At 42.1% G+C, this 16456-nt stretch overlaps 1 protein-coding gene across 2 annotated transcripts in view; it reads left to right on the top strand.

Annotated features, from left to right (window-relative positions):
• RABL6 (RAB, member RAS oncogene family like 6) overlaps positions 1-15675 on the top strand; it is an 82743-nt gene extending 67068 nt beyond the window's left edge. For both annotated transcript variants that reach the window (XM_089675044.1, XM_089675045.1), the window contains exons 13-16: positions 2477-2696; positions 6754-6919; positions 8630-8685; positions 9946-15675. In XM_089675044.1, the coding sequence (XP_089531170.1) occupies positions 2477-2696; positions 6754-6919; positions 8630-8685; positions 9946-10140 (637 nt within the window). In that variant the 3' untranslated portion in view covers positions 10141-15675. The remainder of the gene's footprint in view (positions 1-2476; positions 2697-6753; positions 6920-8629; positions 8686-9945) is intronic.
• Positions 15676-16456: the final 781 nt, after the last annotated feature.

The following is a 16456-nucleotide window of genomic DNA, read 5'->3' on the forward strand; positions in this document are numbered from 1 at the left end:
TGTCACCGCCGTATGCTATTGGAGGATAGCATGTAGTAGGCGGTGTTACAGTACACAGCAGTGCGCATGCCCCTCTCACCTTACCTTGTCCTCGGGAAGCCGATCTGTGCAGGCGGCGCGATGCTGCTGCTGTGTCACCGCCGTATGCTATTGGAGGATAGCATGTAGTAGGCGGTGTTACAGTACACAGCAGTGCGCATGCCCCTCACTCCAGTCATCGGCTTCTGAGGTAAAATGTCGCTACACACTACACTACACTACACTACACTACACTACATTTTCCCAATAAACTGTTCCCAATAAAAAAAACTGTTTTCCCTCTGTCCCTTTTTTCCTTTCAATTGTCACTCTTTTTCTTTTAATTGTCACTCTTTTTCTTTTAATTGTCACTCTTTTTCTTTCAATTGTCACTCTTTTTCTTTCAATTGTCACTCTTTTTATTTCAGTTGTCCCTCTTTTCCTTTCAATTGTCACTTTTGTGATCTGAAGTACCGTACCATATACGGTACTTCAGATATACGGTACCATAAACCATACTCCCATATACGGTACCATAAACCATACTCCCATATACGGTACCATAAACCATACTCCCATATATGGTACCATAAACCATACTCCCATATATGGTACCATAAACCATACTCCCATATACGGTACCATAAACCATACTCCCATATACGGTACCATAAACCATACTCCCATATATGGTACCATAAACCATACTCCCATATATGGTACCATAAACCTGTATGAAAAATATACAGTATGCAGTGACAAAGCAAATGGTCAGCGCTCAGTGAAAACGCAAATGGTTAGTGCTCAATAGTACCGTAATCATTGAAGAAATTATGGTATACTGAAAGTTCCTTCATTTTGTTGCAGAAAAATATTGTACCGTACTACTGTACCTCATTCTACAAAGATGCTGAAGCAGAAAAGAATAGCCTATAAAATTCCATACAAACTGGAAGTTATCAAATATGCTAAAGAGCATGGAAACAGAGCAGCGGAGAGGCATTTTGGGCCGCCTCCAACTGAAAAACTGATTAGAGATTGGAGGAAACAGGAGGATCGGCTGCAAAAAGAAGACAAAAGCAAGCACACTTTCCGTGGGCATGCTGCAAAGTGGCCAGAGTTGGAGGTGGACGTGAAAGAATGGATCATGCTTCATCGCAATAATGGCTTTTCCGTCTCAACAAAAATGATCATTTTTGAAGCGAAACGCATTGCTAAAGAGAGGGGCATTCAAGACTTTACAGGATCACCATCATGGTGCTACAGATTCATGAGAAGATGTGGTCTTGCTATGCGTACCAAAACCAGAATTGCCCAAAAAATGCCCAAAGAATATGAGGCTAAAATTCTGTCCTTTCACAATTTTGTTATCAAAGCCAGAAAGAAAAACAGCTTTGAAATTGGCCAGATTGGGAACATGGATGAAGTTCCGCTAACATTTGATGTGCCTTCTAATAGGACTGTCGACCTGAAGGGTGCCAAAACCATCACAGTGAAAACTTCAGGGCACGAGAAGACGCATTATACAGCTGTGTTGTCCTGCTGTGCCGATGGCACCAAATTGCCACCCATGCTGATTTTTAAAAGGAAAACATTTCCAAAAGATGCCATTCCAAGAGGTGTTGTGGTACACGTCCATGAAAAAGGATGGATGAATGACAATGGCATGAAAATATGGGTTGAAAAGGTGTGGTCCAAACGTTCTGGAGGACTTCTGAAAAAACCTGCCCTATTAGTGCTTGACCAATTTAGAGCACATATTAGTGAACCAACCAAAAAGTGCTTCAAGGAAGTAAAGACCCATCTAGCTGTCATTCCCGGAGGTCTTACCAGCCAGTTGCAACCTCTTGATGTCTCCATAAACAAGCCATTTAAGGTCTTTATGAGAGAAGAGTGGAACAAGTGGATGGCTGATGGTAACCATGATTTGACACCCACTGGACGAATGAAGAGGCCCACCATCACTCAAGTTTGCGAATGGGTGAAAAGATCATGGGACTCAGTGAAGAAAGAGATTGTTGTACAGTCGTTCAAAAAATGTGGCATTAGCAATGCCTTAGATGGAAGTGAAGACTGTATTTTATACGAAGACAGCGAAGAAAGTGATGTCAGTGATTGTGACCAAATGAGCTTCATGAATTCTGACTCTAGCGAAGAAGAGTTCTTGGGGTTTTCAGAAGACTAGAGTACTCAAACCTTTGTCTTTATGTGTTAATGACAGTGATAATGGTTCTTAATGCCACTGTTGACTGCTGTTCAGTTTATATGGTTCAAATATTATTCTGTTATACTTTATTAAATATTTTATTACACTATTTGGTTCAGAATATTTTTTTTCCTATTTTTCTCCTCTAAAAACCAGGTGCGTCTTATGGTCAGGTGCGTCTTATGGTCCGAAAAATACGGTAGGCTTTGCTGTTCTTCCACTTAGTCATTTTGTAATTCTTCTATATTTCAGGAAGCCTTCCAAAGTCTCAGCCCCTCAGACTCACCCCGAGAAACCCAACTCAGCCCCCACCCTTGCTCCGGCATCTAGCAAATCCAAGAAAGCGAAAGTGAAGGTCCAAATGGATTCAGACAGTGACCAGGAGGGACCGATTGCCACACAAATGCTTTCCTTTGTTATGGATGACCCAGATTTTGATAGTGAAGATTCAAACCATGTTTCCAAGTCTCAGGTGAGATGAAGCCAGAATGGCTAAACCACTACTTCCAAGGGTCAATCTCTGCAGCATTCTGGCAGGGGACAGACTTTTCTACTCAGCTTTTGTGCTGCTTTCTAAAGAAAATTGAAGTGGTTGTAAACCCTCACATACTTGTATACGCAGTAAGTGAATGGCCTTTGATACACAAAGATGAAATTAATCCTACATATGTTGTACCTGTCTGTCTGCAGTCTTCTTTTCTCTACATCCATTCAAAGTGCTGAATTTTAAAACTTGCCTGAGAGTTCAGAAAAAAAGGGGGCGGAGAGCTGAAGTTACACTCTGCAGAGCTCAGTGAAGAGAGTTCTGAGAGCTGATTGGAGGGAAGAGACACACCCCCCCTCCACACAGCTCACAGGAACAGAGCTGAGGTTGTCTGGAGATCCCTCCCCTGTCACCATTTTTCTCTTGCTGTTATGAAATCTCATCAGAAGTGACCCATACTGATAGCAGAGGAACTAGGCAGCAGACAGAAATGACAGTGCTCCTAATTGAGCCAAGTATACACTATAGAGGGATATGCTTTGTTCATATTTCATGTCTGAGGTTTACAACCACTTTAACTGTAATAATTTAAACACCTTTTTTGTTTTGAAGCCCCTGCAGTATATTTTGGGGATGAGTTTTGGTAATTTGGTATGGAAATTATTGGTTGTCACAGCGATTCAGTAGCATTAGTACTTACTGAGTCACCGTTCAAAACAAGTATGCAGACCAGGTGTTTAGACTACAGGTTTCATACTTGTCCTAGCTGAGTGACTTTTGAAGTCAGAGGATCACTAACATGTTCAGGAGGGGCTAGCAGTGACAAATTTGGAACGTTAAAGTGGCTGTAAACCCTTACGTTTACCCAGTGAAGTGACTGGCCTCAGGTGATACACAGAGATTAAACAAATCCTCCTATATAAGTTGTACTTGTTTATCTGCAGTGTTCTCTACATCCAAAGTGCTGAATTTTAAAGTGTGTCTGAGAGTTCAGAAAAAGTGGGGTGCAGAGCTGAAGTTAAACTCTGCAGAGCTCAGTGAGGAAAGTTCTTATTGCTGATTGGAGAGAAGAGTCACACCCCCTTCCACACAGCTTACAGGAACAGAGCTGAGGTTGTCTGGAGGCCCCTCTTCTCTCACTATTTTTCTCTTGGTGTCTGGAAACTTGTCAGACGTGACTCATGCTGACAGCAGAGGAACAAAGCAGCAGACAGAAATTACACTTAGTGCTTTTGATTGAGACAACTACACACTATAGAGGGATATGCCTTGTTCATATTTCATGTCTGAGGATTATAACCACTTTAAGGCTTCTTGCATAATTTTTCACCAGTATGGTAGGCAGCATTATTATTTCCGTTGGTTTAGGTTTCAGCTTTAAAGATCTGTCACCGCATATTATAAGTTTACTTGAAAAATCTCCTTTCATTTTCTGAGCTCTTCCTGTTTCCTGGCCATCAATTTAATAAATGTCCTGGTTTCCCTGCATGCTTTGCAGCATCTTCTTTGCTAATTCCTTTGGTTTACTTTCTAAGGACTACATATCCCATGGTACCTCGCTGCCTGCAAGCAGTGATTCCTGTACTGACTCTGCCTCCTGAAACTCCTCTCAGCACACCTGTCTTTCAGAAGGCAGGCTCTGAGAAATGTGTGCCACAGCAGTGCCTACTCGCAGAAAACAGTGAATATGTGTCACAGAAAGTTTACAAATGTCAAGCTTGTTCAGATTAATAGAAGTAATTGAAATGCAATGTGGAAATTAATATATGATTTAACATTTTTGCAATAGATACACTTTAAGCTTAACTGAAGGCAAAATACATACTCTGATCAGCCATAACTTTATGACCACCCACCTAATATTGAGTAGGGCCTTTTTTTGCTGCCAAAACAGCCCTGACACATCAAGGCATGGAATCCACTAGACCTCTGAAGGTATGCTGTGGTATTTGGCCCCAAACCATCAGTAGCAGATACTGTAAAGTGGAGCTCCACCTAAAAGGTGAAGTTCCACTTTAATCCTTTGTCCCCTGCTCCCCATTAAGGATTGGCACCTTTGTGGAGCGGGTACACGAATTTGACAGGGTACCCGCTCCTACTTCCACTGCGATCGCCTAGGCGATCGGAAGCGGAAGTCGTCCTCCCTCCCCGTAGTCTTCTCACAGCCAGGTGCCCACACTGAAGATGCCGGCACCAGGGAGAGAAGATGGCCGGTGAAACTAGCGGTGGTGAGGACACCGCTGGATTGAAGGCCAGGTAAATGTCTGTATTTTAAAAGTCAGCGCACATTGTCTTTTTTCACACTACAGTTTTTGTGAATAAGTAGCGGTACCATGTACCCCATACTCATTCACATGGGGGGGGGGCGGGATCTTGTTAAAGGGGGCTTCCAGATTCTGATAAGCCCCTTCCCTGCAGACCCCCACAACCACCAGCCAGGGTTGTGGAGAAGAGGCCCTTGATAAGGGTCTGGTATGGATATTGGGGGGACCCCTGTGCGATTTTGTTTTTTAAATTTAGACGTGTGAGTTTCCCACAAGATCCAAACCAGACCCTGAAGGGCTTGGTATGGATGGGAGGGGGGACCCCACGCTGTTGTTTTATTTATTATGGTGTCGGTTTATTAAATGTAATTACCGCTTTTTTTTTTTTTCATACTATAGCTCAGAGATTTGGCTGTCACTTTCCCCCCAGCTAAAAGAGAGAGTTTTCTTTTAGTTTATTTCCTCAAGTTAAAAGAAACAATGTTTCCTTTTAGTTTCTTAAAAGAAACAAAGTTTCCTGTAACTCCAGGAAAAGTGACAGCTAATCTTGTGAGCTATAGTGAAGAAGAAAAAAAAAAAGCCGGTAATTGCATTTAAAAATCGGCACCGACATAAACTTCGTATTGTGATAAAAATGAGTAAATATATCTGTAAACCGAGGCATTATTTTCAATGGATTTTCATTCGGAAACCGAAAATTACGTTAACCGAGACATTTGTAAACCAAGGTACCACTGTATATACATTGTTAACATAACACACATAAATGCACATCAGTGCAACACAAGACTATTGAAAAAAAAATAATCTTTTTTTATTATTGTCCCTTACTACCTCAATCTGTCTGGCTGTCTCCTAATCTATCCACCTTTAGACTATCCCTGAAAACCTTTCTAATTAAAGAAACGATCCTGCTTCTGCCTAGTAAACTGCCATTTATTTTCTCCATCAGCTCATCCCCCAGCTATTCCTCTTCTACCAAATTGTATTGTAACTGTAATGTCTATCTTCACTTTGTAAAGCGCTGCACAAACTGTTGGTGCTATATAAATCCTGTATAATAATAATAAATAATACTAAAACCCTTATGGCAGTCATCTTAAAGTGAGTAGTCCCAATGGCATGCTTAATAGATATTGATGAGTGACCTAAATCCTGGTATAAGGTCCAAAACTGCCCTTTACTCTTCATCCGCCGCCTCCTCCTCAATATAGCTAGAACAATCACAATGATTAGGGCTGTTATGCTAGACATCCTGCTTGCCAATTCCACAAACAAAATTGTCTTAATCTCTTTTTATTTTTTCCCTCACGCCTTCTCTCAACCCAAAAACAGGAAAAGGATGTTGTATCAAAGGAAATAACATGCAAAATAAATAGCAATTTAACACTCATAAAAATGCATGTCAGTGAGCACCAGTGGAAGACAAAGCACATCCATTTTTTGAGCATTTTTATACATTTGAATGCACATTTATGTGTGAACAGGCCAATATAAAGGGAAAAACAGTTTCAATACAATCTTGTCAATACATTTGTATGCAACACATCTGATTGGCTTCCAATCCTGCCTCTCCCAGTCTATCTATGTTGCTATACAGAGAATTGCAAGACGCTGATATCAAGTCAAATTCAAAAACTACTTTTAGTTAAAAAAAAAAAAAAAAAGCATATGCAGTAATGGTGAATAAATAAAGTTCTGTTAATTTGCATGTTTTATACATGCCTGTTCAGCTTTATTATTGAAAAGATGTTTCATTTTTCATTTGTGTATTTCTGCAGGATGCATTCCCAGTGCTGAATAACATGTCAGACAGCTCCAGTGAAGAGACGATAACCTCTCGGCCTGCCGAGCCAGTAAAGCCTCCAACATCCTCGTTTAAAGTCAGAGAAGATGATCTTTTTGGTTTAGGGTTTGAGGAGAAAGTGCCTAAAGACAATGAGGAAGGTGAGATGCAATCTGCATGCTGTTTACATAAATGTGACTATAAAGTCTACAGTGTGCCATTCTCTTTTTCTTAACCACTTGCCCTCCAGAGGATTTGCCCCCCTCCTGACCAGGCCATTTTTTGCAATGCAGCGCTGTTACTTTAGCTGACTATTGTGCGGTCATGCAACGCTGTACCCAAATTAAATTTACATCCTTTTTCCCCACAAATAGAGATTCCTTTTGTGGTATTTGATCGCCTCTGCGGTTTTCAATTTTTTGCGCTATAAACAAAAAAAGACTGACAATTTTGAAAAAATCAAATTTAGGCCAAAATGTATTCTGCTAAAAAAAATCCCAATACATGTAAATTAATTGGTTTACATGAAAGTTATATTGTTTACAAATGGCAGTATATATACTGGAATTTGTTTTTTTTTTTACTAGTAATGGTGGCGATCAGCAGCTTATAGCGGGACTGCGGCGGGCAGTCTGACACTGAGGGGAACTGACTTGATGTCACTGACATCCCCAGTGACACCAATACAGTGATCAGTGCTAATAAAAAGCACTGACACTGTATTAATGACACTGGGCAGGAAGGGGTTAACATCTGGGGCGATCAAAGGGTTAACGGTGTGCTGTTTTATATGATGTGCTGTGTGTGTTTTACACTGTAAGCAAGCACATTTTACTGGCGTTGGGGTGCGGAGGCTGCAATTTTGTATTTTTTTTTTTTTTGTACTTTCGTGTGTGTGTGTGTCTATATGTGTGTGCGTGCGTGTATATATTCATATATTTTTTTTTAACTTATGATTTTATTGCTATCACATAGAGGACCAATAGTCCCCTATGTGATAGCATATAAGTGACAGTTCCTCTTTGTAGGGGGGAGGGGGGGGGCAGTGTGTGCAAGGAGGGGGCAGGAGAAGGAGCAGTGTATACAGAGAGGCTCCCTCACTGGCTGTCACTATATGTCAGTGCTGGTTTTTAAATGCAATTGCCAGCTTTTATTTTTTTTTTTTCTTCAATATAGCTCACAGAATTAGCTGTCACTTTCCCCAGCTAAAAGAAACAAAAGTTTCCTTTTAGTTTCTTTCCCCAAGTTAAAAGAAACAATGTTTCCTTTTAGTTTCTTTCCCGAGATAAAAGAAACAAACGTTGTTTCTTTTAACTCTGGGAAAGAAACTAAAAGGAAACTTTTGTTTCTTTTAGCTGGGGAAAGTGACAGCTAATTCTGTGAGCTATAGTGCAGAAAAAAAAAAAAAAGCTGGTAATTAAATTTTAAAACCAGCACTGACATATACTGACAGCCAGAGACTGTATACACTGCTCCTCTGCCTTTCTCAGCCATTCCCCCCAAATCTGCAGTACACACAGTTCCCTGTATCTGCACCTGTATCGGCTAAATTTTTCCTATTGAAAAAATGTAGATAAGGCTATTTTTGACCGATAAGTTTCGGTGGCCGAAATTTCAGTGCATCCCTATAATCTAATTTTCTGAGATACAGAATTTTGGGTTTTTGTAACTCTAAGCCATAATCATCAAAATTAAAAGAAAGAAATACTTGAAATGTATCACTCTGTGTGTAATGAATCTATATATGAGTTTCACTTTTTGAATTAAATTACTGAAACAAATTAACTTTTTGATGATATTCTAATTTATTGAGATGCACCAGTATATAAATATACATTGGAGCTGATCCATCTCTGAATATTCTCTTCTAGACAAAGAGAGTAAGACGAGTAAAGAGAAGAAGAAAAAGAAGAAGAAGAGCAAAGAGGTGACATAACCTGTTAATGAAATAAAGCATTCATTCTGATTAAATCATCAGGTCTCTGGAGCAGCTTGCTGCCTTCACTTTGTAGGATTCTTATCAGTGTTATGTAAGAACGTAGACCGTTAACAAGCTGCCATCACTGAGACCTGTCATCAGCTTCTACTGACCTGCCACTTCGATTTAGACTTGGCAGATTTCATTCTATAAAGGATTACACCCAAATGTAACCCTTCATTTACAGACCTAAATATAGTGGCAGTATGAAAGTCTCCCCATGTGCTTGTTTAGCTTAACATCATTCAGCCTTGTGCCCCACCATCCCTGCCAGAGAGCAGGGCCAACCTCTGCATTTTTCTTCAGTCTGGAATTGGACAACAAAGTTGTAATATCTTTTCTCCATTTTAAGAATCCATTAAAAAACATCTGAAAAAGGACTCATATTGCTCTTGATATTAGGTTTTTGTAGTCAACTACATAAAAGATCTCTAGGGAGAGGCAATCAGGACTGGACAGCATTATACAGTGCTGTCTACTGGAAGAGAGAGCAGAGTGGTAATCTCATCACTGTGCTGCTTTTAATAAACTGTCCAATCAAAGGCTAGGGTGGGTCCTAGACCAGGCTATATTGTCCAACTCCAGTGTAGTCTGCAGAGGACTTGGCTGAGGTGTCTGGTAGGGGTTTTCTGGACTACAACCAGGGGTGTGTTTACCATAAGGCAAACAAGGCACTTGCCTAGGGCGGCATTTTTCAAGGGGGCAGCACCTCGCCCTAGAAGAAGGAATGAAAGAAGGGACATGTGCACCATGGGAACCAAGTGGGATCCAAGAGAGGGTGCAGCCTGTTTCATGGTGTATGTAGAGCCTGGCTCTCGGTCCCGGGGATGTCCAGAGCTGTGAAGATGAGTGTCTCTCTATCGCTGGGGGGCTAGTGGAAGGCTCGTTGTTGATCAATGCCATTCTCTCTGCGGGAGGGGGAAGGGGGGGTTGTGTTGGTCGGTGTCCATGTGGGCATACGGTTTTCGCGTTGCCTAGGGCAGCATAAAACCTAAATACACCATTGACTACAACTACTTGGGACAGAATTTCAACAGACCTCATGTATGTGTTTCAACTGTATAAGTAGCTTTGAAACTAATTTGGCTACATATTCTTTTTTTTTTTTTTCCTAATTTAATGTTCTTGTTCCAAATAGCCCTTTCATTTTCTTTTTTTACCATTGGGTGTAAGTCTTTTGTCAATAAAGAATCTTCTCTTTACTACCAGATTCCAGAAGAGGAAAAATCAAGCAAGAAAAAGACAAAAAACAAGAAAGGCAAAGACAAAGAAGAGGGGAAAGAAGACAAAAAGAAAAAATCTAAGAAGACAAAGGAAAAAAATGAGTTTGATGAACTGGAGGCCTTTCTTGGTGGAGGAGCTCCAAGCCGGCCACGCTCAGGTGGGGAATATGAGGAGCTCTAGGTGGTCTATCAAGATGTGTGCTCATGTTCCTTCATGGATCCTGATCCTCTGCCTCCCTCACCACATACTTATTCTAGAACAAGCACAACCTTGTTCTTTTGTATGATGGCACCTCCAGTGGGGAGTATGAGAGTTAATAAGTGGAGAAGAACCATTTACCAACCAGACTGCTTCATCTTCTCCTCATCCTCCTCTTCCATGGATCATATCACCTCACCCAGAGCTCAGCTAATGAGAAGAACATATACGCTTGAGTGGCAGTCACACTCAGGAGGAACCTATTTTTATTGCCCACTCAAAACGACCTTCATGTCTTTCTTCTCGTGAACCAATGAGAACGTTGCCTGGATTTGTAACAGTTATCACCAATGCGAGCAGAGATAATTAACGGGAGTTGGATGGTTGTCCGTGATCATATAGTTTTACAAACCAAAAACACAAAATTGGCCGTTCTGCACTATACCACATGCTGCTTGAAAACTCTTTGCACTTCCATGTAACACTGCGGTCTCACCAATGAACTTGCCTGGTTTTGAACAGTTCTAACTTTTGGTGGTCCTCAGAAGGGCCAAAGTCACTTTTACCAGCATGTGTCTGACCGCAGCATATCCACAAGAGACATTAGTCATGTGGAGTAATCGTTTTTATTGCAACATGTTTGCTTCTATAGGTCACTCCTTTCTTTTTAAGACCATAATTCTCCTACATTCCCTAATTTAAGCGTTTTTTTTTTGTTCTTTACATCAGGGAAGTGCATTTAAATCAGGAGACTGTAACATTCTGCAGGCGGTACTTGTTAACTCTTTTTGACATCAGGGCGGACATTTTAATCTGCCACCAATATATCCAGGCTCTTCCCAGTTGGATGAAGATTTCAAGTCAAGGGGGGGAGGCAGAGAGTTATTGGTTTTTTAAATTCACAATGGAGTGGGATAGCCTTTGAGTTATAAGGTTTTGGTTTTTTTATGTTTTTTTTTTTTTTTCTCTCCATTTTGTTTTTTGTGGTGCGGTCCTGTGGTTGTTTGTCCCTAGTTACATTTAACTGTTTTCACCTCATGTGCGTTTGAAGTGATAAAATACTTTTACTGGTGACCAAATTTAAATTTTGTTTAGAACCACAGCATTTGCTGAGATTTTAATTTCATTCCGGTTTTCTGATATTGTAAGTTCATTCTAGTTTCCTTGGCCTTCTAGTATTGACTTCCTTCAATCTAAAATCACTACCATCGCCTGTTCTTAACCCATGTCCTAGTAGATGGTAGCCACTGATTGGCCCACTGGCAGGGCATCCACTGGCCTTAATTGGATCAGTCTATTTAAAGGCATAATCCACTCAACCTTAATCCATGCTCTTCAGTTTGAGTCTATGGAGTATAGCCAACATTCCCAAACGGCTGAAGTCTGGTATTTCTAAGTTAACTGAATTTTCCAGATTTTTCTTTGTTGTTATTCCCTTTGTTAAGGAACTCCAGAAATTAAAAAAAAAGTTATAAAAGTATTTTCAGCTGGTTATTGTAGCCACTGCTTATCTGTAAAAGCTGCAGCAACCAGTCTTTGCTATTCAGCTGTGAACACTAAACTACGTGATTATATTTTCTAAGAGTTACAGTTCTCTCTCTATTTGGGTGGTCTCTGCTCCACCTCTTGACAAAAACTTCACCCCATTAATAGAGCTTTGATATTGTGTACTTTAGTTACAGAAATGTGTAAGGAATGACCAAATTGGATATCAGAATTGGGGGATGGAGTTCTGCTTTTTTTTTTTTTTTTTTTATATAGCAGATTTTGCACTCCTTTAGGAGCTAAAGCCATCAGAGAGGTATAAGACACAGATTACTTATCTTTGCTTTGACTTCAGCTCCTAGAAGTTGTTTGAGCTTCTAGAGCACTTGTGTGCACGGCAGCACCTTCATTTTGTTTTGCTGTAACTAATGCAGGTCTTTATCAAGTCCCTGCTCTTACTCTGGGATTATATAACGATTAGGCCCCTTTCACACGGGGCAGACTCCATTTTGTTCAGCAAGGCATCTGTCTGCTGATCCCCTGCTGACCTGAGCGGGCGGATGACAGGTATGCAGGGGCGGACTGACCATTTGGAAACTCGGGCACTGCCCGAGGGCCAGGGGTCCCATTTGATACCCCTGGTACCTTTTTCATAGGCTTTTTTGAGTTTGGGCAAGGACACGGGCCCCATGATCCCCTATTGCCCGGGGGCCCCATGAGTTGTCAGTCTGCCCCTGCCGGTACATGTCAGTTTCTGCAGAGTGGACACACACAGAACTGGCTCTGCTGTATGGGTGGTCGGAAGTAAACGGACTCTGTTTGTTTACACCCAACTGCCCTCCGATCCGATTAGCCTAGACTGAGGAAGACGGATCCCCTTCGTTTTTTAAGCGGACCAGAAGTAGGTAGGTGTAAACGGACACAAGTCCGTTTACGCCTGCTGGTCCATAGGGGTGAATGGACCGGCCGATCTGGTCCACCTGAAAAACTGATAGGCGGAGCTGATCAAAATAGTTTGGGTAGAGGGAGATTGGGTGCGCTAGAACTTAAACCCAAAATGAGATGGGGATTAGGGATGGACCATTATTATTATTATACAGGATTTATATAGCGCCAACAGTTTGCTCAGCACTTTACAATATAACAGGAGACAATACAGCAACAATACAGTTCAATACAAGAGGAATAGGAGGGCCATAAGTGGATATATATGTAAAATATCCATTTATGTAGATAGGGCAGGGACGGACTGACCATTTGGGAACTCGGGCACTGCCCAAGGGCCGGGGTCAGTAGGGGGCCCCATGAGATGCCCCTGGTACCTTTCATAGGCTTTTTTGGGTGTGGTTTGAGTGTGGGCGAGGACACAGAGGCCCCATGATCCCCTATTGCCCGGGGGGCCCATGAGTTGTCAGTCCGCCCCTGAGATAGGGGCTTGCAGGTATGTGATCCAGTACTGTCCTGAGTGGAAGGTTCAAAGATGGATAAGTCTGTAGGTAAATATATATGTGTCTTGAAGATGGAGGCAGCCAGCTGTCAGTGCTTGAAGTTACTCTAGTGCACAGACAGGAGAGAAGAGAAAACAGCGGCACCACTCTACGTGTTAAGACGCAGGTTGATTTAGCCTTCGTTCACACTGATGCGGTGCGAATTCCGTACCGCATCACAATCGCACCTCGTTCACACGGACCGATGCAGGTGTGTATGTTAAGTTAACGACACCCCCACATCGGTCCACAAAACACTGTGCGATGTGCAGAATCGGATCGCATAGGTGTGAATACCTATGCGATCCGATTCTGGTGCAGATGCGGTGGGAATAGAGCCGTACAAAATGTATGGCTGTAATTGCACCGCATACAAATCGAATGTGATTTGTACAGGAATGCAGTGCGGTTCCTGTGCAGATCACATGGAATTTTTGCAACCGCTGTAGTGTGAATCTAAGCTAAATGATAAAAACACACTCACAAGTGTAGGATAAAAGCAGGCTTGTCAGTATGTGGTAGGTCTGGTGATGCTGATAGTCCTGTGTGGTGCTCCTGTTCGTTCCCACCGTTCCGGTGGTTTCCAGGACTCGGGGTGGCAGAGAGGCGCAGGGAGATTAGAGTGGTGCCGCTGTTTTCTCTTCTCTTATCTGTGGACCTCATCAAAATCTTTGCGTGAAAGGGGCCTTAGTCTGAACTGTTGCTCACCAACTGAAAGTTAAAATCCGTCTTGCAGTGGGAGTGGCCACTTTGTAAAGGCTTGGGCAAATGCAGCAGGCTTTCAGGTGCATTCTGCTGAAACTGGGATTATTTTAGGTTTAGGTAGAGTTCCTTCATAGGTGCTTCTGCCCTGCATTTGACCTCCTTCTAAGCTACTTTTGCATTCCTGTTGACTTGTATGAAGAGAAAAGCAGCTCTGGTGTGATCAAAGGCCTATGTGCAATGGCTGTTAAAGCAGTAGTAAACTGCTAACATTACTTCTTTTTAGGGGCCCCCAGGTGGGTTATGCCATAATATACTAGTATGCACATCATATTAACACATTCTGGCACACTTACCTGTCAAACCGTGATCGATCCGGCAGGTCCCAGGCATTTCAGTCTTCGCCTGATCTTCCTTCCGGGTTCTGTGCCTTCGGCCACTTGAATGGCTGGGCCATAATGACATCACTCCCGCGCATGCACACGGGAGTCGCATGGAGTGCCACAGATCGGGGCCATAAATGTTTGCTGAGATGCACATGTGAGGCTCGGTGTACATGATGGCTGACAGGAGGAAGAATTTATGACCGATAGGGTCTCTTCTGTCGTAAATATCCTGTCTGTCAGCCATTTAAAAAAAAAATTAAACTTTACTACAACATTAAGCTGATGGGCAGGAACAAAAAAGGCATTTAAATGGACATAAAGGAAAGAGAGATGGGCATTCAGTTTTGCAAAAAGCAAGCAGGAGGTGGGGCAGTGGCAAGGAGTCGGCACAATTGCTGGCTTTGAGCCTGGGTTCACACTGATGCAGTGCGAAATTTGCACCGGTTTCTGTATGATTTCTGCACCGCATCATAATCACACCCCGTTCACATGAACCATTGCGGGGGTGTATTTTAAGTTAATGACACCCCGAAATCAGTTTGCAAAACGCGGTGTGATGTGCATAATCGGATCACATAGGTGTGAACACCCATGCGATCCCATTCTACTGCGGACCAAAAAAAGGGTCCTGCACCTCTTTGGTGCGATTTGAGGCATACAAAATGTGTGGCTCAATTCGCACCGCACAGAATTCGCACAGGAATACGGTGCGGTTCCTGTGCGAATCACATGCGTTATGTTGCACCGCACAAGTGTGAACCCAGGCGGAAAAGTGTTGACACCCTGTATATGTTCTACAGTGGGTGAGTAGGGAACAAGTGTACTTGTATTACAAATCTTCAAACAACTCCTGAATATATATGTTTTTGCTTTCATTGTAGCTGGTGAGAATTGTCCTATATCCTCTCTGGAAGGCTTCCCTTTCACGATATGTTCATTTTGGATGGGTGTTCCCCTATCCTATTTCTCTGTTTACAGACTTTATATCGATTGAAGTTGATGCTGTCTTATTGACCCAGCTTTGAGAACAAAACCTATTAGCAAAGCATTGCACAGTAGGCAGCCTTAGCATCTAGATCCTTCCTGCCAGTCATGTAAAGTGATTGGTCACTTTTTGACATCACAAACTGTTCTCTTTCAGACATGATTCAGGCCCTTGTGATGGTGGCAGATGACTGTACCAGTGTGCATTCCATTCAACAATGTTCTTGAAAAGAAATTCTGAACACAGAATTGATCTCAGTGGAAAAGGAGAGTTCTATTTTCATAAAAAGTTGAGTTTATTTGGTCCCAGGGGTTGACCCATGGTTGTGGTTTGGCATGGTGCAATCATGGGTTGAGTCAAGGCAGCCATTTTGTTCATCTTTTAATAGCTACGGCATCCACAGGGCTGTTCTGGGTGTCAAAGCAACTGTATGTATTTGAGCAATGGGCAAAATAAATGAAAATAAATTGTGTGTAATGTCTGGTGACTTACTTGTTATTCTATGATGCTTACAGTTTTTACTTGAAAGATATGGAAGCAGATTTGAAGGTACAAGGCAAACACGTACTCAAGGACCTCTACTCCAAAAAGGCTTGCTAAGAAGGATGCATAGTTCTAGAAGGACTTCAGTACCGTCCCGGGGAAAATGCTGCTACTGGTTCCATTTAGTATGAAACACTTGTGAAGGCCAAAGCATTTAGCCGTGTGGTCTCTGCTGAATGGGAGGAATAGCCAATCTCTACAAAGGATGCTCCCCTTCAGCAAAGATCGTGTGACCAACAGCCTGGGCCTTCACTCCTGTGCCTACACTGGAAGGAGCCTTGAGCAGCATTTTCATCAAGACAGGTAGGTATCTCTGCCTTTGTACACACAAAGCTTTCTCTGCATAGTATTTTAAATATGAAATACAATAATCTAAATGTGGAACAACAAGAAAAGAAAAGTGTGACTGTCATGTCAACAGGTAAATGTCACAACAAATTACTGAAATTATATTCCTAAAAGCGCCTCTTTAAAAAGTTCTGTATGCCGGTATGGGGAAGGGGTGTAATTGGTCGATTACATAATCCCTCTGATTTGCTGTCACAGTGATCACATGATCAGGAGCTGGTCCTGCCAGCTACCAATCATTAGGGAGGAACCAAAAGCCGTATTTCACAAGTTGGTCACTGTTCTGAGAGTATGTAGTAAGTACGCTCTCAGCACAGAAACATTAAAGCGAAGCTCCACCCAAAAGGGAAAGTTCCGCTTTA

Source organism: Staurois parvus, unplaced genomic scaffold (genome assembly GCF_062004578.1).
Source record: "Staurois parvus isolate SC_StPar_1 unplaced genomic scaffold, SC_StPar_1.0 ptg000154l, whole genome shotgun sequence".
NCBI lineage: Eukaryota > Metazoa > Chordata > Amphibia > Anura > Ranidae > Staurois > Staurois parvus.